Source organism: Myotis myotis, unplaced genomic scaffold, assembly GCF_014108235.1.
Source record: "Myotis myotis isolate mMyoMyo1 unplaced genomic scaffold, mMyoMyo1.p scaffold_m19_p_9, whole genome shotgun sequence".
Classification (NCBI taxonomy): Eukaryota; Metazoa; Chordata; class Mammalia; order Chiroptera; family Vespertilionidae; genus Myotis; species Myotis myotis.
This window is the reverse complement of record NW_023416401.1, coordinates 43081175-43104706: the sequence shown is the minus strand read 5'-3', so window position 1 is coordinate 43104706 and position 23532 is coordinate 43081175. Positions and strand designations below refer to the sequence as shown.

At 42.4% G+C, this 23532-nt stretch overlaps 1 protein-coding gene across 6 annotated transcripts in view; it reads left to right on the top strand.

The window, feature by feature from the left end:
- The window catches only part of LOC118663263 (zinc finger protein 407-like), a 190078-nt gene that overhangs the window by 162367 nt on the left and 4179 nt on the right, over positions 1-23532 (top strand). The window contains exons 4-6 of one of the 6 annotated variants that reach the window (XR_004970010.1): positions 5374-5448; positions 22672-22796; positions 23374-23448. Coding sequence is in view for 5 of the 6 variants with exons in the window: in XM_036322709.1 (XP_036178602.1) it covers positions 5374-5448; positions 23374-23532 (234 nt within the window). In the remaining variant the exon portion in view is untranslated. Of the gene's footprint in view, positions 1-4689; positions 4802-5373; positions 5450-22671; positions 23058-23373 lie in introns of those variants that run through there. The other 5 variants (XM_036322710.1, XM_036322709.1, XM_036322712.1 and 2 more) reach the window with 5 other exon arrangements.

Below are 23532 nucleotides of genomic sequence, written 5' to 3'. Positions count from 1 at the left end.
GGAGGGGTCCCTCAGCCCGGCCTGTGCCCTCTCGCAGTCTGGGACCCCTCAGGGGATGACCACCTGCTGGCTTAGGCCCACTCCCCGGGGGATTGGGCCTAAGATGGCAATCAGACATTCCTCTGGCAGCCTGGCAGCCCGCGGGAGATGTCCACTTGCCAGCGGGGAGCAGACCTAAACTGCACTCAGACATCCTTAGCGCTGCTGAGGAGGCAGGAGAGGCTCCCACCACCACCGCTGTACTGGCAGCCATCAGCCTGGCTTATGGCTGAGCAGAGCTCCTCCCGTGTGAGAGCTCTCTGACCACCAGGGGGCAGCTCCTTCATTGAGCGTCTGCCCACTGGTGGTCAGTGTGTGTCATAGTGACCAGTCATTCCCAGTCCTTCTGCTGTTAGGGTCAGTTTGCATATTACCCTTTTACTATATAGGATAGAGGCCTGGTGCACAGGTGGGGGCCGGCTGGTTTGCCCTGAAGGGTGTCCAGGATCAGGGTGGGGGTCCCGCTTGGGTGCCTGGCCAGCCTGGATGAATGGATGATGGCTGTTTGCAGCTGGTCGCACCCACTTCAGGGTGGGGGTCCCCACTGGGATGCCTGGCCAGTCTGGGTGAGGGGCTGAGGGCCGTTTTTAGGCTGGCAGGTGACTGAAGCTCCCAACCTCTCCTTTTTTTCTTTTTTCTTTTTTTTATTCTGGGATTTATTTACCTTCTATGGCTGTCACTGGAGCTGAGAGCCGGCTTTAGCTCTGAGGCATGGCTCCAGCTCTGAGACCGCGGCTGCTGAAAGGAGGTATCTGGGTTTGTTTGGCTTCTATAATAGAAACACTGTTTCAGCTCCAGCTCTGAGGCCCGGCTGGCTGAAAGCAGGTTTCTGGGGTTTGTTTCGCTTCTATAATTGCAACATTGTTTCTTAGAGTGCAAGCTCAGAGCCAAGCAGCGGCAGCTGGGGAACCTTGGCTTCCTCCTTCACTGGAGCAAGCAAGCCTCCTGTTCACTTCAGCTGCCTGGCTGCCGGCCACCATCTTGGTTGGCAGATAATTTGCATATCGCCCTGATTAACCAATGGGAAGCGCGTTGGAGGTACGGTTAATTACCATGTTTGTCTATTATTAGATAGGACTAGAGACCCAGTGCACGAATTCATGCACAGGTGGGGTACCTTGGTGTGGCCTGCGGAGATTGGGCCCCAACTCACATCCCCAGCCTCGCAGCCCCAGCTTGTGCCCCAGCCTTGCAGACCCACAGTCCCGCCTGGCGTCCATCCTTGGTCTGGCACTGCCCCCTCACCTGCTCCACCATACCATCTGTGGGGTGATTGATCATGGCCGGACCCCCTGCTGCTGCTGGTCTCCATCTGCATGGCAATCAATCAGAGCAATCGAGCCCCCACTTGCACTCGCCTTGGCCTGGTGCCACCTGCCCCACCATTCTGCCGAGGTCCCACTCTCATTGGGGCCCATTGGGGCTGGCAGCACCTCCACTGCTGCCCGCTGCCAGGGCCATATTGCCGACGCCCGCCATGTTCTGTGCCACCGCTGGTGGTCAATGCACATCATAGCGAGAGGTCGAACTCATGGTCTCCTGTTCAAACGACTGCCTGTGGGCACAATTTGCATATGAGGCTTTTATTATATAGGATTGATGTGCAGGAAAATTTATTTTAAAATTAGGAGATAAAACATGAAAGTTTTGTGTTGAAAAGTAGAAGTCTTAGCTGGGATGTAAATGTTATTACTGTGCTGCTCTTTGACACCAAAAACAGTTCTAAGTGATGTTATTTAAGGCAATTATATATACTTGGAAATCAATCATATTTAAGAAATACTGTTTCTTATTATTTCAAGGTGTTTCTTCAGGTTGTCAGGCACTTGCCAGATGGATAGCTTCAGAGAATACAAGACTGTTGATTAGGCCTCCTGTTTGACATCCAAGAGAGGCTTCCTTATCGAATGTGTCCCAGACTGGCGTTCTCCTTCAGAGCAGCTTGGTATTTCTAGGCCAAAACCTTGAATGATTTTCTTTGCCTCCCTATCCAATCCATGTGGAATTTGGTTGGCTCTAATCACAAGTATATATCTGGAATTTGACCCAATCTCTTCACTGCTAGCCCTTGGTCCAAGCCACTATCATGTTTGCCTGGATTATTGCAGGAGACAGTTAATTCGCCCCTCTTTTCTCTCTCCCTCTGTTCTCCTTTCTTTCTTCTCCTCTCCCTTCCCTCTAATTTAGAAATCTATTAAAATGTGAGTCCGACACGTCTCTCCTCTGTTCTGATGCCTGTGAGGCTTTTCTTCTCTCTCTGGGTACAAGCCCAGGCTATCAGGGCCTGTGAGGCTGACGCCCTCACCAAGCCTGCTGCTCCTGTTCCGCCCTGCATCGCACCCTCTGAGAATGGTCTCTGGGTGCCCTTCTATGGGTTGCAGCTCCCTGCTCCTTGCCATGCCCAGCCTCTCACCCCCTTACTCACAAATCACATTTTTGAGCTACCCACATGTAAAATTTGATCCCCTCCTGTTCAGATCCCCTCCTTCTCTAGCTTTTCTCCTTCCACTTATCACTATTTAAGAGGCTCTCTGTTTTCCCTTTGTTCTGTTTCCCTCACTGGGCTTTCGGTTTTCCAGTGGTTCTCAACCTTGGCTGCACATTAGAATCACCTGGGAATCTTTTTAAAATCCTGATTTCTGGGCCTTATCTTCTGGAAATTCTGTTTCTTTGTTACTAATGTTGTGGCCCCACCCCATAACAAAGAAACAGAATTTCCGAAGGATGAGGCCCAGAAATCAGGATTTTAAAAAGATTCCCAGGTGATTCTAATGTACAGCCAAGGTTGAGAACCACTGCGTTTTCTGAAGCAGGGACTTTGGATTGTTTGTTACTGATGCCTTGCAGCTGCTGAGAATGCTTCTAGAATCGTGCAGGTGCTACTGCGGACATGAACAATCACATGCACTCGGCTGCGGACAGGCCCAGGGTGTGGCAGCATTAGAGACGCTCCATCTGGTTGAGAAGCTATAGGCCGTGGAAGGACAGCTCCACAAAGGCCCCACTTGGTCTGATTTCCATCCCACCCCCTGAAGCTGCCCACATCTTAAGCGCTCAGTGTGCATGATACAGGAGGGCGTGGGTGAAGGCAGGAGCAGAGCTTTGCTGATTTGGGATTATTTTTGTCTTACTTTTCATGGTATCTAGATTATAATTTTTCCAAAACAGTGAGTATGTTAAAAATGTTAAATCTGTGAGGATGGTAGTGAAGGGTAGGCCACAGTCAGTCATGACGTGCTGGTGGTGTTATGTCCATAGTGGTTGGTGAGTTTAATTAGCATTCTATGATTGCTAATCCTAAATCACGCCTGGTTTAGAATTTTTAACAGAGGATATTGAGAATTTTACATTACTCATGCTTTCCGTGGATCAAATTTAAAGAATTTTTACTTACTTTAAATCAGATTTGGGTGAATAAATATTTTGCATTTGACTATAACTACAGTGTGTTTTAGAATTATAAAATTTCCCCCTTAATATCTATAACACTCATTTAGTGTTATAGTTATTCAGTGGGATCATGTAAGCAGTTTCCATTAGGTGGAAGCTATCCCTCCCTGTGTACTTTGTTCCCCTGTGCGGTATCATATTTTTGTTTCAATTCTTAAAACTTAAACATTTTAACTAATATTTTTTCTTTTTAAACTGCACTGCATTTTCTAAGCTCAAGTCTCTTAAATTATACTTGCTCATGTAAATAAGCTGTGCTTTGCAACTTTGGGTTCTTAACCTTTGCTCTTTGCTATTAGCTTTATGCTTTTTTAATTATAGGAAAATAGAGGACAGTAGGGAAGTTATGACTTAAATGGACTGTTGTTATTACTCTATTCTTTCTTAAGGAAATGAAAAATGTTATTTATTTTGTCCTAATCAAGCAGAAACAAATAAAGAATATTTTGTACTATTATTTTACTAACCTTTAATATCATCACAGTTTGATTCTTCATATATAATAATTATTTTTTCATTTTAATGATTGATGGTATGATCAGTTATTTATAGTTGTCCATAGTAATTATATATTAGATGGAATATAATGAAAATATTATTTTCAGTGTATAGAGATGGATTATTTGAATAATTAAGTAATAGTCATTTAAAATATTAAGATATATTATTTTAGCCACAAAACTGAGGTTCCATAATATTGTAGGAAAATAACCAAATCGACCATACATGAAAAGAAAAGAAGCAGTCTCAGTTTTAGGAATTGTTTCGGTCGTGGCTTTTGACACATTTCTTCCAGAAGGCCATAGTGCTTCACAGTCTCACGAAGCCCGTTTGTGCAAACATGTCCAGATGAATTCAGTGTTTAATGTTAAGAATCTTATAACATGCCAATTTGATTTGTAGTCCCTCATATCATAGAATGCTAATTAAAATCATATTTTTGCATATGTCATGCCTTTCATGTACATATGCAAATAGATTCTGTTGCCTTTCAGCTACTAGTAATTAACTTTATGAAGGACAGCTGTAATACATAATTAACAAAAATGTTTGCAAGCCCTTTTACACTGAAAGTTACAAGAGTAAAATTTATTTTTTTGCTCATGAAGAGAGCCATTTGAGTTTGATGCTTCTGAGGGAGATCTAAATTGTTTTAAATAATCACAGAAAGTAATTAAATTGATGTTTTACCATATTCAGTAGAAGAATGTTGCTCCATGGACTGGCTGCAGATTCTTGTCCATTTCATATCTATGTCAACAAAATTGGATTAAGTGAGCTGATTTGTGTATGAAATAAGATAGCATGCCAGGTAATACTCTTTTTTTTTTTTTTAGTGATTCATATATTCTTGGTACTTCACATTTTTTTTTTGCCTGTGCTGCAGATACAATAAACATTTATATCATTGTTAAAAACCTCTCTTCAAATTATTATCATATTTTTAAGGCAACTCCATGAAGGCTATTCATTCTATCTTTTACAGTCCCTTAAATATTTAATAAAATGACATTTTCTGAAATCATCTCGTGATTGAAGTGTGGGATCAACTAGGGGGCAGTGAATGTTATTACATTGAGATATTGCTTTCTCTTGTTTCCTGACAGTGAAGACAATGACTAAAGAACTAAAATCATTGTTTTGGTCACATTAGTATACTCAAATAAGAAAATGAACCAGTCACTTAAATGCAGTTATTTCTGACTTCCAAATATTATAGTAAATTTGATCTGTATGCAGCTCTCTGTTTAGCAAGAGTGCCATTGTAATGTGCATTATGTTACATCCATATATACATGCCTATTTTTAAATACTTTTTGTACATAATTCTAGCAGAGAGTGAAGTTTTAGTTTTATAGTTACTGTTGTTTTTCTTTTCTTTAGGGTTGCTTTTGTAATGAAGAAGCACTTAAATACTCATCTGCTAGGCAAACATGGAGTTGGCACCCCCAAAGAAAGGTAATTTTCATTCACTTTTGAAAACTTAATATATTTTCATTTCAGAATTTGTTTAATAAGGTAACTTCTAGAATTTTTTCAAGCCTGTTCACATGGTTTGCATTTGTGGTACTCTATTGTTGAATATCATGTTTTATGCCAGTGGTTCTCAACCTTGGCTACACATTAGAATCACCTGGGAATCTTTTTAAAATCCTGATTTCTGGGCCTCATCCTCTGGAAATTCTGTTTCTTTATTACTAATGTTATGGCCCCACCCCATAACAAAGAAACAGAATTTCCGAAGGATGAGGCCCAGAAATCAGGATTGTAAAAAGATTCCCAGGTGATTCTAATGTGCAGCCAAGATTGAGAACCACTGTTTTATGCCCTTCTCCCTCCAAAATGTAGTCATAATAATATTTGAAAGGATATGAGGAACTTTGAGTTTGTGAATTTGTAAAACAATCTTCAAATAGTAGAAGAGTTAAATTAGAGGGAATTGACCTCTGCTGATACATTTGAATCAGCTAAAATAATTATGTAAGACTACACTTTGTCTATTTTCCCCCTGTATTTTTATTTTGAGGTTTTAAAATAACATTTTTGAATCCTTACTGTAGAATTAAACATCGCTAATATTAAAGAAATACATCTTTGTCATTCCCAAAATAATACTACAGTTGCCATGTCATGAAAAATAACACTGTAATTATTATGTCATCAACTGCCAGGCTTTCTTTTTCCTTGCTATTGTATCATAATTAGCTTCATCACCTAGATTTAATTATATTAGGTGAGCTGCAATATAGTATGTCAGCTACCAGGTGAGCATGGCTACTTCTGAAATTTTTAAATCTTTAACACTTGCAGCCAATCAGACCCAGGGCAGGTACTCTCACCTTCCTTCAAAGATAATCAATTTTTAGCTTTCCTCAAATCCTCCAAGATGGTATCAGAAATTCTAGACACTCCTGGAATGTTCTTTGTTTTTAATACTCTTTTAAAATGTCAATAATCATGCAACTTATTCTATCACACTATATCCTAGGGCCTCTTCTCCCATGTTTTAAATGTTTAATTGCCTTTGTAAAAATTTAAGATGCCTGTAAAATATTTTTTTTATGTTTACAAGGAATTTAACTTTACGTTTCTATTGAAGGCATATTATTTTCTTTAGCATTTTAGTTTGGACATGCCTGCTGTATCAAAAATTGGATGTCCCATATGTTTACTTTTTGCCTTTGGTTTCTTATACTTTTCTTTATAACATATTTAATTTGAGTCAAAAATGTATATGTTGAACATATCCTGGATGAATTATTCTTGAAATTCAAAAAATTCAATATTATTTAAATTATAATTTGTGACTTATGTTTCATGATTCCCAAGTTATGTTTCATAAGTGTTTAAGAAGTGGAAACAAAACATTTTAATTGCTAGATTCTCATTGCTTTCACATGGATTATCTCAATTACTTATTCTATGACCTTATTAGCAGTGTATTATTATTCTAGTTTCATAGGTCTAAGGACTGTGATTTAGGAATATACAATTTTTTTATATATTTTTTATTGATTAAGATATTACATATATGTCCTTATCCCCACGTTACCCCCTACTCCCCCAACCCCCGCTCATGCCCTCACCCCCCTGTTGTCCGTGTCCATTGGTTAGGCCTATATGCTTGCATATAAGTCCTTTGGTTGATCTTTCCCCCTTACCTCCACCCTCCCCTACCTTCCCTCCAAGGCCTAACAGTCCAATCAATGCCTCTCCGTCTCTGGATCAGTCCTTGTTCATCAGTTTATGTTGTTCATTATATTCCACAAATGAGTGAGATCATGTGGTATTTATCCTTCTCTGACTGGCTTATTTCACTTAGCATAATGCTCTCCAGTTCCATCCATGCTGTGGCAAATTGTAAGAGTTCCTTTTTCTTCTTCCTCTCCTTAAAGAATACCTTTCAGCATTTCATATAATGCTGGTTTGGTGGTAATGAACTCCTTTAGCTTTTTCTTATCTGTGAAGCTCTTTATCTGATCTTCAGTTCTGAATGATAGCTTTGCTGGATAAAGTAATCTTGGCTGTAGGTTCTTGCTATTCATCACTTTGAATATTTCTTGCCACTCTCTTCTGGCCTGCATGGTTTCTGTTGAGAAATCAGCTGACAGTTGTATGGGTACCCCCTTGTAGGTAACTGACTTTTTCTCTTGCTGCTTTTAAGATTTTCTCTTTGTCTTTTGCTCTTGGCATTTTAATTATGATGTGTCTTGGTGTGGTCCTCTTTGGATTCCTTTTGCTTGGGGTTCTCTGCACTTCCTGGACTTGTAAGTCTATTTCTTTCACCAGGTAGGGGAAGTTTTCTGTCATTATTTCTTCAAATAGGTTTTCAATATCTTGCCCTCTCTCTTCTTCTGGCACCCCTATAATTCTGATGTTGGTACGCTTGAAGCTGTCCCAGAGGCTCCTTACACTATCTTCATATTTTTGGATTCTTTTTTCTTTTTGCTTCTTCAGTTAGGCATTTTTTGTTTCCTCGTATTTCAAATCTTTGACTTGATTCTTGGGATCCTCTTGTCTGCTGTTGGATCTCTGTATGTTATTCTTTATTTCAGTCAGTGTATGCTTAATTTCTAGTTGGTCTTCTTTCATATTCTCCAGGGTCTCACTAAATTTATTGGCGGTTTTCATAAAATTCTTGAAAAACCTTATAAACGTGGTTTTGAACTCTATATCCAGTAGTTTGCTTTCCTCCATTTCTGTCATTTGTGACCTGTTTCTTTGTCTCCGCATTTTTTATGCTTCCCTGTGTTGGTAGAGTGGTTTTGTGTGCTAGGTGTCCTATAGGGCCCAGTGGCTCAGCCTCCCCAGTTACCTGAGGTGGACACTCTTGGTGCACCCCCTTGTGGGCTTTGTGCACAGTCTTGTTGTAGTTATGCCTTGATTGTTGTAGGTATCACTGGGAGGAATTGACCTCCAGGCTAATTGGCAGTGAGAATCAGCTGTGTCTGCAGTGGGAGAACTTCTGTGCTGAAGACACCCTTCTGGGGCAAGACTTGCTTCAGTGGGGCTTTGGAGCTCACTGACTCTGACCCCTGAGTGTGTCCCTTATGGATCTGAGGAGTTGTAATCTGGATGGTCCCACTCTGACCACTGGGTACACTGGCTCTTGGATCTAAGGAGGTGCTAATTTAGTCTTTGCTTGAGGTTACCCAGCAGGAGCTACAAAAAGATCTGCAGATTCCCCTTCCTTTTTTGGAGTTTGGAGGTGCCCAGATGAGGCCCAGCTGTGAAGCAATGCAAGCTGCTGTGGGGCCTTGGGCCTTCTCTTGGAAGTTCTGGGTCTGTCTGGCCCAGCTGCAATTTGTTAGGTAATTTTCAGGTTGCAAAGGGCCAGGGCATTCATATGCAAAAGCCTCTGCCGCAGCCTGGGTGGGGCGGGGTCTCAGGGAATCAAAGGGCGGAGCAAGGAACTATGGCGGATTCTCAGCCCTGCCCTAAGGGGCCGCGTGCGTCTCAGTGTCCCGGTAATTTAATTGCTGCAAGCACCTCTGAGGGAAAGCCCCCCTCGAGTTCTGAGTTCTGCCCGCTGCCAGACAGTCCAGTTTCTCCCCGTATGAGTCCTGGGTCCCCAGAGACTTCCCGGAACTGGAGTTCAGAGCAGTCGGGAGCTTGTGACTCCCTCCCGATTCAAAAAGACAGCCACGTCCTCAGGTACCAGCCCCTTTCCGCATGCGCTCAAGCCTCCGTACCTTTGCACTTTACTTCCGCAGCTCCTGACTCTCAGTGTGCTTTTCTCTTTCCTTCTAGTTGTAGAATTTCCACTCAGCCAGCCTTCCTGTAGTTCTGGATGATGTCCGTTTTGTCTTTTTGTTGTATTTGTGAAGTTGTTGTAGGAGGCAGCAATTTCGGTGTTTACCTATGCCGCCATCTTGTTTTCTCTGAATATACAGTTTTTTATTCAATAACTCAAATGTTAGAATTGTTACTTTTCTTACTCCAATTCCAGTGCTCTTTCTTCTACTAATTATATTCTCTCACATTGAGAACCTATACATATAGGTACTTAGGATGTTTTATTCACAAATAAATTTGACTGAAAACAATTTAGATCAGATAACCAGTAAAAAGAAAATACTTCTCTACTATATAACTAGTATACATTTTGAACTCAACTATGTAATTTATTATCTTATACATATATTTATCCTCCAGGCACTTCAAAAATAGTAGATTCCATATGTATTACGGTAGAAGTTTGGTTTTTCCCTTTATCTTTTCCTGTACACTCCAGGAATACTCTCTTGCTTTCACCTATTCAGTCCCCAGTACATAAAGGGAGTCTAATAATAGGCAAGAGAAAGATTTCATGTTTTTCTCCTCTTAGAGATATGATATCCTTTTTCAGCATTGCCGGTATGATTTTTCTCCTAAAATTGGGAAATGAATATCAGATGGGGAGTATAACCCATCTTCTGGGTTACTACCTTCCGAGTAGTCCAAGTTTATCTAAAGTAGGCATCTTAGACTGTATTGCTTTTCCTCTTAAAAGCTCTGAGCTTCAGATTACTTTCTGTTTATGGTATCTGTTTAGAGGAGGACATTTTCTCTTATGCATAGAAATGCTAAGTCCAAATGCCAGGACCTCAGTAGCAGTATAAGTTTCTAATGGACATCCATAGCTGGAGAAGACTAAGGGTTAATTAGCAGTACCTAGCACAGTAAATGCCAAAAGGATCTCTCCTTCTACTTCACTTTCCTCAATTCCTTCTTGAGGGAATCATGCCTTTTAGTGGTTGTAGGAAACAAAGAAACTACCAGCATGCTGAACCCTCACTTTGGGCATAACTGTTCTCAAAATTAAGTTAAACATTTTTTTTTTTTTTTTTTTTTTTTTTTTTTTTTACCTATTTAAAACATTAGTGTCTTGGCTATAATTTTGCAAGCTTGCTATATTTTAATTTCTTCAGGAAAGTTTAAGCAGTTTATTTTTTTATGTTTTGAATTCAATTCTCGCCTTTTATGCATTGCATATTACAGCAAATAGTAATAGAAGTTAGCTAAATAGGCTGTGACCATTAAATTAATAATGCATTTTGTTTGCAAGTACTTAGGCCTTGTGCTTTGACTGATGTATGCAAAAATGATAATTTATTACAAATCAGTTCATATACTTACACTATCGTTTGATGAACCAATAAATTTTCTTAGCATGACTGTGATTAGCAACAGAAAACTAAATAACTTCAAATATATTATTTTTGACACCATGAACTCCTGAAGTGATGGCTTGTGTAAGAACATACTTTTAAGTTCCTTAATTTGCATGAACTTATTTCAAGGTCATGCATTGCCATATTTCAGAAATCATGCACTTAAATGTAAATAACTAAATATAGCCAAATTCACATTTTAAAATAAACTCCAATTAATTTTGCAGCTTTACTCTAAAGTATTCCCTATTTTAAAAAAGTAATTCTCTTTTTGTATAGTAAGCCATAGTATCTTTATGACTTTAAAGTCGTTAGCAGTAATCTAGAAAATGAGCTTCTGCACAGTTCCAGGATTGAAACAGCCATGATCAGTACCTCTGTGTGAAGGCCAGGCTGTATCACAGTGGAGAGCACTGGCATTGAGGGTTCAGCACTCGGCTATCAGCTGGCTGTGAGTGACCCTGTGAATAGGAGGGGAGACGACTGCTCAGAACCTCTGACCTTATCTCTGCTTCTGTGGTGTCAGGACCCTGTCAGGAAAGGCCACACTGGCAGCATCTTAGGTACAAGACTGACATGCTCTCGAAGCCACTTGTACCAGGAAAGGGTTTTAATTTTATTTTTTAAAGAATAGTTTATTGATTTTTAGAGAGAGAGGAAGGGAGAGGGAGAGGTAGAGAGAAACATCCACCTGCTGCTCCTGCACATCCCCTACTGGGGATGGAGCCTGCAACCCAGGCATATGCCCTAACCTGGAATTGAAACAGCAACCATTTGGTGGATGGGATGATGCCCAACAAACTGAGCCACACAGGCCAGGGCCCAGGAGAGGATTTTAAAGTGATGCCTGCATCAGAGAGTCTCAGAATTAAATGTTTTTATACAATAATAAGAAATGCACTTGTTTTTTATCCAGTTATTAATGAATATCCACATCAAAACCTTAGTATTTTTTTGTGTGAAACAGTTTCTGGAGGAGCCTATGAAGGTTGTATGTTTTTTTATTTTATTTTTTTAAAAATATATTTTATTGATTTTTTTTTTCAGAGAGGGAGGGAGAGGGATAGAGAGTTATAAACATTGATGAGGGAGAAACATCAATTCAGTTGCCTCCTGCACACTCCCTACTGGGGATGTGCCCGCAACCAAGGTATATGCCCTTGACCGGAATCGAACCTGGGACCCTTAAGTCCACAGGCTGACGCTCTATCCACTGAGCCAAACCAGTTAGGGCTAAGGTTGTTTGTTTTATTGTCAACATAGCTATGGGTTGTGTTCAGGCCCCTGGGCTGGCTCAGGGCTGGTATTTTCATACAGGGGCATACATTTCCCCCTGGCCTCCTTCAGATGGCCCAGCCCTATCATTGGTCCTGGGTTCTCCCCTTTTATCAGACATTTGGGATTTGGAGTTGGTCATCTTTCTTTATCAGTACCTTTAATCTTACTGAGAAGCATAATCTTTCCCATGCAGTCTCATATGTACTAAATATCACTGAGTCTTACTGTGGGACAGAAATTCTGTCAGTCTTTTGGCATTGACCTGGTCTCCTTTTCTTTCTCTCTTTTCTCAAAACCTTTATATTTATACTAGAGGCCTGATGCACAAAAATTCATGCAAGAGTAGGCCTTCCTTCCCCTGGCTGCTGGCACCAGCTTCCCTTGGGTACCTGGGACCCAGGCTTCCCTCCTCCGGCCACCTGCAGGCATTCCGGGACCCGGCTTGCTTCCTTCCTGACCCGGCTTCATCAGGAAGGACTTCCAGAATGATGTCTGGTCTAATTAGCATATTACCCTTTTATTATTATAGATGTAAAATTGTATGAAAGTGTCACCATTGTTCCCTTTTTTCAGTTTAGATATAAGCCTCACCCTTTTTCTTAAAACATGAAAATCCTAAACCCATCGTTCCTGGGAAAAGCACATACACACATACACACAGTTGCTCTTAAAACTTTGCTAGCAATACTTTGTGTTGATTAGAAATTTAAGCTACTTTTAAATGAGAGAATAATACCATGTATAAAAACTCTGAATTAAGAAGATTGAATTCATAGTATGACATTAACTCCTGTTATTGTCACTTTACTATCCATTTTAAAGAAATAGTTTGCCTTTGGCTAAGTTGTTATTACTGCATGTGTTTCCTTTTATTAAAAGAATCAATAGTTTTCCTCAGTGTTTATTCTGTGTGAATTTCTGCAAGGTGAATACTGAGAGGAAGCTAAATCTCATGGATGCATGCATTGAGATATATTATTCCGTGTCGTCTGTCCCTCATGTCAATCTCTTCCTGTTTCCTGGCTTCTGGCTCATGCTTCCCCAAATCCACTGCGTATATTGGTCTACACTGTCACTTCTTCCCTTACTCTGATGTTTGGCAATCTTTTTTTTCTTTTCATTTTTCCTTTCATGATGATCAAATTTAGGATATTCTCTGGTTTAAAAAATATTTAAACAAGCAACTCTCTTGAGCCAAAGTGGAGGACAAACATATCAGTTCTTTTTATTTAGGTTTTATTTGAATGAGAGGGCGATTGTTAGATTTTAATGACTTCATATTGCTATTGCATGAGTGTAAGACTGTCTTTCTTCTATGTTCTCCCTTTTCTCCATCCATAGACAGTATCCAGTTTACAAATAGGATGCTGTGGTTATTGGACATGGTCTTATTGTGGCAAAGTGGGACTGAAAAGGCAGATAGCCCTGCTCAGTAATTACCTTTACATGGAAAGATAGGAAGAAGTCACATCAGTTCAGCTAGCCAAGATTATTATTTTTAGAAAATTTCCTTCTATATTTTCCTGAATTAAACTGACAAATTATTAAGGAACATAGGAGATATGTATATATTTTTTACCAAAGTCATCTTGTCAGCACATAGGAAGTATATCTAAATTTAAATGGATAATTTAGATGTTTTGCGGTTACTTTATGACAGTCGTTTTCTTCCTGAAATCCCTATTTTCTAACTTATATTATAGATTTTCCAGTGAACATTAACAAAAGTAAGTTCCAGTGGTGTAGAATTCTGGGACCTCAGTTCCTCCTTTATTTGTTGAAGCTTCCGGCTCGATTTTTTTGGGGGAGTTGTTTGGACCTAGCACAGGTAATTTTTGGGGCTCATCTCTGAGGGGATAGAAGCCCTCTTTTCATGCTCATCAGTCCATGGGTTCCTAAGCTTCCATGGAGAATGGCCATCCTACCTGGACCACCTGGGTCCTACGTATTCCTCAGATGATTTACTTTACTGTCAGAATACTGATTCCTTCCATTCATTTGTTAATGAGAGGTCAGTTTTATTGTTGGATTAGGCCCATCACTAGGGAGCTGCTTTCCTTCACTGCACTGTTTTTATTTTTTCCCCTCCAATAAAACTGATTTTTTACTTAGTTTATATGATAATGACTTAAATTTTAAAAGTAACCTTATAATAACCCATGTATTTATTGTAAAGATAGTGCTCAGGGTCCTGCTCATGTCATATCATCCTGTGATATTCAAGATTTCTCTCTGGTCATTATTCCAGGAAAAGGTGTGCCTTTGGGAAACAACTTGTCACTTTGGTCTTACGTTAGCACATTGTGGATAGGATTGAGTTTTCATCTTTGTGTTCATTGCTGAGAAGCTCAGTGCCAAAATTGAAGTCCACCTTCAGAAAGCAGGGTGGGCTTCATGGAGGGGTTTTATTTCCTACTGTTATTTCTGCATCCATCTCTTTTCTCCTCTGGGAAATTCCCATTTCATGTGCGTGATATTTTGTAACAACCTTACATAATTCAGGCGAAGTTTTGCAGTGGGAATTTTTGTAAAGCAGGGTCAGTATTTGTTTGGGAGTACACATTTCTTCAGCCACGTAGTTTCAGGAGTAATGTGTTGATCATTGTTAGCCCCATTATGAGGCTTTTAAAAAATCGTCCTTGCCCACTGTATGAAAACTTAGTGTATGTCTTTGTATTACTCCAATAGTGCTTTTATTTGTCATGATTATCTGTTGTTTGAAGAATGCTTGCTGAGCAGATGTAGCTAGTGTGTCTCCCCAGCAAAGATCGGAGCACTGTGTGCCTTGTACTCCAGGTGCTCGCCCTCCAAAGTGGCTGCTGTTCTGAGTGTATCATGGGTATGTTGATAAAATACCATATTTGCTACTTAAAAAGGTAATTCTCATGATAGTAGTAGAGGGATTTTAAGTGTTAGTAGTATATATGTGTATAAGATTATTTTCTACTCTAAGATTCATTCTTTAATTTTAAGCCAGCATTTTATTGAGCATTCATCTCTGTGTCTTTTATTATTGAGCTTAAGTAAACCTGAATATTATATGATTCTTGTTCTTTAGAATATAAGGGTTCTTATGCAGTTATCCATAATGTATAAAAAACAACAACACAATGACACAGAAGAAAGTTTTAGAAGAGGGAACAATTAATCCTCCTTAAGGGGTATTCTGGGGAGGCCAGTAAGGGCCTCTCATTTATTCCTCCAATAAACCTTTCCTACATCTACTCCAGTTACTACTGTGTTCCAACACTGAGATGGTAAGTAGTGTTTGGAGATGACACAGCCTCTCTTCTCGTGACCCTTAGATTTCTAGTTGAAGGGTCGAGGGTAAGGACTGAAAGATAACACGCACGTAAAGGAAAAAGCATTTTATTAGGTGTCAGGCTCTGATGAAAATATAGGGGTGTACTGTTCCAGAACATGTCTAGGAGAGGGATAGTTTAGGAGGGGTGGTCAGGAAAGGCCCTTTTAAGGGGCTACATTTTAAATGGGACATGGAGAGCAGAGAGCACAGTTGGAATCTTTGAGAAGTGTGTGAGCTCGTGGTATCCTAATCTAGTGTGCCTGGTGTGACCTGGGGCACCTGACTTAGGGGGTGTGGAATGGGTGAGGAACTGATTCCAGACTGTGCAGGTTTAAGACATGGTCGCCAATGGGGCATTTCATTTAGTAGATGTGGGAAGGGTATGGATGAGCCTGGGACACCGGGTTGGAAACAGGCTGAGAAGATCCGTGAAAGCTGCCTTGGTTACTTTTCTCTGTACATCAGAGGAGCCAGCACAACCTAGAGCTGGTCTGGGATTCTACCCCTGTCAGTGTAGAGTCCAGACACCATGGAGAGACTGGGGGCAGGTAGATAGTGATGTCACAGTGACATTTGCTGGGGACCTCCCTCCCTGCTCCCTAACAGACTGCCTGGTCCCGTTTGTTCCTTCAGAACCAGACCCAGACACCTTCTCCCAGATTACAGTTGCAGAACTAGCTGCAAAGAAGCCTTTTAATTATCCATTTGATTTTGTTAGACACATTCTTTTCCTGACTCACAATCTACGTCTTCCTTTTTATCCACTTTGTTCTGCCTCTTTCCTGATGCACTCAAACTGTATTCAATCTCCTGGTTATCCAACCAAATTATTTTTTACTTCAAGTCTCAGTCTGATGCTCTGACTTCTAGGAGTCCCTGTCTTATTTATTCCATCTCTAGTTGATTGTTTTTATTTTACTACTGTGGAGTATATATAGAAATTCCTCTAGCCAATCATTACTGTCTCCTAACAAAGAAACCCAAGACTGTACCAGTACTGCGCATGTTAGAACTCTGTCTCTAGTGCTAGTTCAGCGAGTTTTTAGAACAGAGATGTGTGCTTTACTAGTAGTATTGATGATCCTTATTAAAATGACATCTTATTCTATTGCTTTCTACTTCATTCCTATGTAGAAATAGATAAAATTGAGTTTTGTGGAGTTAGGAAACTATTCTTTTTCTAGTATGTATGTTCGTTCCCATTGCTCTTGCAGGCAATAATACATTATTGTTGAATGTGAGAAGTTGATTTTTTAAGGGATTGTTTTCTTGCTATCATTTAATCTAGTAATTCAATCAGGTCTTCAATATAGGATTATCTGTTTTTTTAAATTTTAAAAAAGACAATGAGTAAGTGATCTCAAATATGATGGATGGAATATGTTAAAGGTTCAGAGTATAGGTGTTTCTACTGGCAGGCATCTAGAATATTTTTGTCTATTCTCTTATTTTACTTAAGTTACTTTTAGAACACTGGACTTATACATCTGGACTCTGACTAAACTCTGCCTTAAGCTCTTGTCTTTAATTCCCAGTCAGCGCCAGAATTAAAAAGAACAAAAGCCTATATGTTCACTGCAGCCTTCAATTATGGTTAATTACCAACTTTATACAGTTTCATTATATGTACTGACTTTTTGTGAGAGGTTCTTTATATTCTTGATGTCTTGGTATTTGCTTATAATGGTCCAAGATTAAAAATTTTCCTGAGAAATTTTTAGAAGACTTATAACCTTTCTGAAAGAATTTTTGTAAAGTTGGATCAAAGCAATTTGATTATCCATTTTAACAGAAGAGAAACAAGATGTTTACATTTTATTATGCTACAGAACTCTAATAGGAAAAACCAAGTACTTACATAGGTTATTCTCTAAGATATTTCCTCCCCCATTCTTTTTTAGTCATAGGGTCACTTGTATAATAAATTGTGAGCTTAAAACAAAGGCCCAAAATATGGTGCTACTCTCATCAGGAGAAAACAGGCAGTGACATGTGGATCTTGAGTTAATCTTAAGACAAAATCACCGTCTTACATGTCAGCTAATTCTTTATTCCTTTCGAAAGAATTATGACACCAATTGATATTTACTGAGATATTAACCCCTCCTAACATTGAGTTAGATGAAATCAACACTTAGGTTAAAAACAGTCAAATATTGGTATTTCGTATGAGTCAACCTTATTCTACTTAGAGCTATTTCTAGCATATGATGTTAAAATAGAGATCCGCTTTTCTGGGAAGTAATCATTTCCATTGAGTTTTAATATAATCCAGTTCTTTCTTGTTTTGTGATAATGATTTCCTGGACATAGCCTTGTATAGTGTGATTTCTGTCTCAGCATCCCCGTTAGTATTTCCACTCAGTTCCTGCTGGAAGCCACGCCACCAGTCTTGTCTATTCTCTTCTTTTATTTACACACTGGCCTGGGTCAGTGTGCACTTTCTTTCAAGGCCCAGATTTTGTCTCACTGTGAAAAGCCTTTCCTAGATTTTCAGACAATCACTTCTTAGCCAGAAGCCTGATGTCCTTTCCTCTTAGCACATTGTTTTGTTTTCCTGTTGTGAATGTGTATGCCCTGTCTCTACAGTAGATGGTTTCTTCTCTGTCTCAGCTTTCCAGAGGGTAATCAGCAGTTGTGAATTTTCATAGATTTAAGATAGGGAATCTGCATTGGAACTCTTTTGAATGGATTTCTTCTTAGTTGGTCTAAGTATATGATTTATGATTGCATTATGGGAAAGGTCTTGCAGATTAGTGAAGTTCTATGTAACTGTAATGCCCTGCTTCTTACTGGAGTCAACCTCGAGTGTGCTCTCTGTGTCCATGTGGCCTTCTCCCCTCTAATCCGTGATGCTGAAGAGGACACTTGTCTCGTTTCTCAGGGTTTGGTGAAGGGGACATGAACTGATAGTTATACAAATACAGAAAATTATACTATATACATAGCATTTATAATTAACACAGTGCTTGTTTTTAGATGAAAACATTAGTGGTTTGATGCTAAGGTATGCATATTATCTCTGCCCCCATTTCATGCTAGTCTGGTAGAGCAAAGAATTATGGGAAACAGCAGATTCAGTACAGCAGGTTCAGTAGAACACATATATGAGAGTTTTTATTTAAATTAGACACAATTTTTCTTTGTAGCTAATTATAAAACAATAATTTTCCCATTCATTCTCACAGTGCATTGTGGTGTTCACACTGTCTTTTCTCATCTCATATTTTTAGTTATACTAGAGGCCCTGGAGGGGTCCCTCAGCCTGGCCTGCCGGGGATCAGACTGAAACCAGCAGTCGGATATCCCCCGAGGGGTCCCGGAGTGTGAGAGGGCACTCTGCAAAGTTGCTGTAGCTTGGCAGCTCCTGTGTTGAGCGTCTGCCCCCTGGTGGTCAGTGTGTGTCATAGCTACCAGCCAGTTGGCCAGTTGGCCAACTGGCCAGTCTCTTAGGCTTTTATAGATATAGACTAGAGGCCCGGTGCACAAAAATTTGTGCACTCAGGGGGGAGGGGAGGCCCCTTAGCCCGGCCTGTGCCCTCTCGCAGTCTGGGACCCCTCGGGAGATATCGACCTGCTGGCTTAGGCCTGCTCCCGGGTGGCAGAGGGCAGGCCCAATCCCTAGGTGCAGCCCCTGGTTGGGCTCAGAGCAGGGCCGATTGGGGAGTTGGGGCGCCGCCCCCTGTCATGCACAGAGCAGGGCAGATTGGGAGGTTGCAATGCCACCCTCAGTCATGCTCAGGGTAGGGCCGATTGGGGGGTTGGGGCACCGCCCCCTGTCACACTCAAGGCAGGGTCAATGGGGAGGTTGCGGCGCCACCCCTTGTCAGGCACAGAGCAGGGCCAATCAGGGGGTTGGGGAGCTGCCCCCTGTCACGCACAGAGCAGGGCCGATCAGGGGGTTGGGGAGCTGCCCCCTGTCACGCACAGAGCAGGGCCGATCAGGGGGTTGGGGAGCTCCCCCCTGTCACGCACAGAGCAGGGCCCATCAGGAGGTTGAGGAGCTCCCCCCTGTCACTCACAGAGCAGGGCCGATAGGGGAGTTGGGGCACCGCCCCCTGTCACACAAAGAGCAGGGCCGATCAGGGGGTTGGGGCGCTGCCCTCTATCACCCACAGAGCAGGGCCGATCAGGGGGTTGGGGCGCCGCCACTGTCACACTCAGGGCAGGGCCGATGGGGAGGTTATGGCTCTACCCCATCACACACAGAGCAGGGCCCGTGAGGTGGGGTGGGTTTGGGGCGCCGCCCTCTATCACCCACAGAGCAGGGCCGATCAGGGGGTTGGGGGCGCCGCCACTGTCACACTTAGGGCAGGGCCGATGGGGAGGTTATGGCTCTACCCCGTCACACACACAGCAGGGCCCGTGGGGTGGTGGGGTTGGGGCGCCGCACCCTGTCACACACAGAGCCGCAGGGCGATCAGGGTGTTGGAGAGCTCCCCCCTATCAGGTACAGAGCAGGGCCGATCAGGGGGTTGGGGTGCCTTCACCTGTCAGGAACAGAGCAGGGCGGATAGGGAGGTTGTGGCCCCGCCCCCTGTCCCACACAGAGCCGCAGGGCGATCAGGGGGTTTGGGCGCTGCCCCCTGTCACGCTGATCCCAGTGCCAGGAGGCCCCTTGACTCCGCTGATCCCGGTGCTGGGAGGCATATTACCCTTTTACTATATAGGATAGAGCCCTGGTGCATGTGTGGGGCTGGCTGGTTTGCCCTGAAGGGTGTCCTGTATCAGGGTGGGGGTCCTGCTTGGGTGCCTGGCCAGCCTGGGTGAGGGGCTGATGGCTGTTTTCAGGCTGCCTGCACCCACTTCGGGGTGGGGGTCCCCACTGGGGTGCCTGGCCAGCCTGGATGAGAGACTGAGGTCTGTTTTCAGGCAGGCCAAGCCTGCAACTGAAGATCCCAGTCTCTCCTTTGTTCTTTCTTTATTTTATTCTGGGATTTATTTACCTTCTGTAATTGAAACTTTGTTGCAGCTCCAGCTCGGAGGCCGGCTGGCCAAAAGCAGGTATCTGGGGTTTGTTTAGCTTCTATAATTGCAACATTATTGCATCCGGAGGTCAGAGCTAGGCTGCGCAGGCGGGGAACCTTGGCTTCCTCCATCGCTGGGGCAAACAAGCCTCATGTTCGCTTCAGCTGCGTGGTTGCTGGCCACCATCTTGGTTGGCAGTTCATTTGCATATCACCCTGATTAGCCAATGGGAAGCGTAGCGGAAGTATGGTTAATTATCATGTTTGTCTATTATTAGATAGGATATAATAAAAGAGCAACATGCAAATTAACTGTCCCTCCACTATGCTCAAGCCACACCCACAAGCCACACCCACCAGTCAATGAGGAGTGAGTATGCAAATTAATCCTGCAAACATGGCAGGTAATTTGCATACACAGAGCAGAGTGGGAGAGCCGGCATCTTAGGGGGATGTGGCTCCCTTGGTCGCTTCCTCAGTCAGTCCCTTGGGGGGACGTGGCTCCCTCGGTAGGGAAAACCCAGAGCGTGGGGAGCACCAGGAATTCTGGGAATAGTAGTTTTGGTGGCAGCCCAGGAACAGAAGTGGAAGCTCAGACTGCAGGGAGCACCAGGAATGCTGGGAATTGTAGTTCTCGTGGTAGACGGATCTAGACACTAGAGCGTTCCTGGGCAAACTACGGCCCGTGGGCTGGATCCGACCCGTTTGAAATGAATAAAACTAAAAAAAAAAAAAAAAGACCGTACCCTTTTATGTAATGATGTTTACTTTGAATTTATATTAGTTCACGCAAACACTCCATCCATGCTTTTGTTCTGGCCCTCTGGTCCAATTTAAGAACCCATTGTGGCCCTCGAGTCAAAAAATTTGCCCACCCCTGCACTAGAGCAAAGTGAGCCTGGAGCAAGTTACTGTTGTGGTTGGGGATGGAGGGAAAGCAAAGGTGAGAGACATAGTAAAATCACAGTGTCTAGGAAAAATTAAAGGGAAGATATCCTAAAACTTCCAAGAAATCTCCACCATTGGAGCAAAGAAAAAAAAAATGCCTCTATTATTCTGTGAGCAACAAACCAAACTGGGTTGGGGGTCTCAGACAATTCGCTCATACGAGTGCAAAGATAGACAGAAACTCCAAGATTGGAGAGGGCTACCCTGAGGGCTCCCAGATTGGAGAGTGTGCAGGTTGGGCTGAGGGGACACCCCCCCCCCCCCCAGTGCACGAATCTTTGTGCACCGGGCCTCTAGTCTATGTAATAAAAGAGTAATATGCAAATTAACCATCACTTTGCGATGAAGATGGAGGCACCCACAGCCAAGAAGGAGGGAATATGCAAATTGACATGACAAAGATGGTGACGCTGGCCGGAGCCATGGAGCCAAGCTGGTGCCCCAGCCGGTTTCGTAGCCACTGCCCAGACAAAGCCATAGTGGCAGGGCCAAGGCAGAGGTGGTTAGGGGCGATCATGCCAGGAGCGGAGGACAGTTGGGGGTGATCAGGCCAGTGGGGGGGGGCAGTTGGGGCCAAGCAGGTCAGCAGGGGGGGCAATCTGTGGCAAGCAGGCCAACAGGGGGGACCAGTTGGGGGCAATCAGGCTGGCGGGGGGGCAGTTGGGGGTGAGCAGGCCAGCGGGGGGGGGCATTTGGGGGCGAGCAGGCTGATGGGGGCAGTTGGGGACAATCAGGCTAGCAAGGGGGGGCAGTTAGGGGTGAGAAGGCTGGTGGGGGGTCAGTTTGGGGTAAGCAGGCTGGCAGGCAAAGTGGTTAGGGGTGATCAGGCAGGCAGGCAGGTGAGCAGTTAGAAGCCAGTGGTTCCGGATTGCAAGAGGGATGTCTGACTGCCCGATGTCCTGTGGGATTGGGCCTAAACCAGCAGTCAGACATCCCCCAAGGGGTCCCAGATTGGAGAGGGTGCAGGCTGGGCTGAGGGACACCCCTCCCCCCATGTGCACAAATTTTATGTACCGGGCCACTATTATAAGATAAGTACTCATAGTATTAGCACTAAATGAACATATTTCAAAGTTTCGGTGAATTCTTGAGATCCCTCTTTTGAGTAAAAGGAAGAAAAAAAGCTCGCATAGAACATAATTATGTAAAACCAGTAAAAGCTTAAGTCTGAATCTGGAGGGCCCCAGACCATGTCAGAGGTGGGGCACCTTCTCCGCATCTCAAAGAAATTGTGGATTCCTCATCAGATCAATGAAAATCTCTCAGTATGTGGAGTCTTTTACTTGTACAGTGTGATTTACTGTTCATAATATAATTGATGCCTGAGTGATGAGACAATTAAATTTCTGTGGAAATTCTGTATTGAATCAGACATGCTCAGAGACTACTTAGTCAGGCTCTTAACTTACTTAGCAGGTGATAGCACTCAACCTTCAAGTCTTAGCACAGCTTTATTTACTGTGTTCTGTTTGTCAAAAGTATCTAATGCCTCGGAAGACGTGATTAAAATCAAAACTGTTTAATCCAACAGATCCAACTGTTGGAGTTGATGAAAACAGAATGAAAAAAAAGAGAATGTAATCATTCTTAGCTGGAATTACAAAGTTGAGCTAAATTAACACCTGGAATGTAATGTTTTAGTTTTCATGTCTGATGGTAAGTTCACAGACATTCATTATATTATTGAATGGACAAATAAAATAGGATGGGAGTCTCAGTTGGACCAATGATAACGAAAGATTATTTTTTACCCAATTTTGTGCCTGGAGGTCTATGTAGTAAGACCATGATTGTCCTGTTTTAATGGCCCACATCATATGCTCAATGTGAAACAAAGAAAAGATGGTGTTTATTACTTTGATTTGAGTCTCTGGCTGATACAGAAAGAGCCCCACTGAGTGAAGGAGAACACTGTTCTGCATGTTGAAGAGATAGCTCTCCATAAATGGAAAACATCTGACTGCAACAAAAATGTCTTTTGTTAGAAAATCAGTATTTTCTTTAAAAAGTTATCAGAAATAACAGTGGTGAACTGTTAGCTCATTTGGCTGTTTTACTCATTTTAATTTTGAGAAAACTTTGATTTGGAAACTTTAGGAAGTGTTTTTCTTTGTACAATGTGAAGTTGATGTTGTAGGGACCCTCCACTGCCCATGTCGTAGAGAAACATTTCTTCGGAGTGAGGAAATTCTTAGGGGAGAAGGGTAATGAAGCCAACATGTGTTCCTCACAGATGGAGAAGATGCCGTTACAGAAAGTCATGTCTCAGGAAGGAATATGCCCACCAGGGTTCCAGGCAGCAGATGACTGACTTCGCATCTTGTGAGTCTAGATCAGGCTCCAGCCTGAGAAACATCTGTGTGAGCTCTGTCCTCGGATACGGAGACTTTTA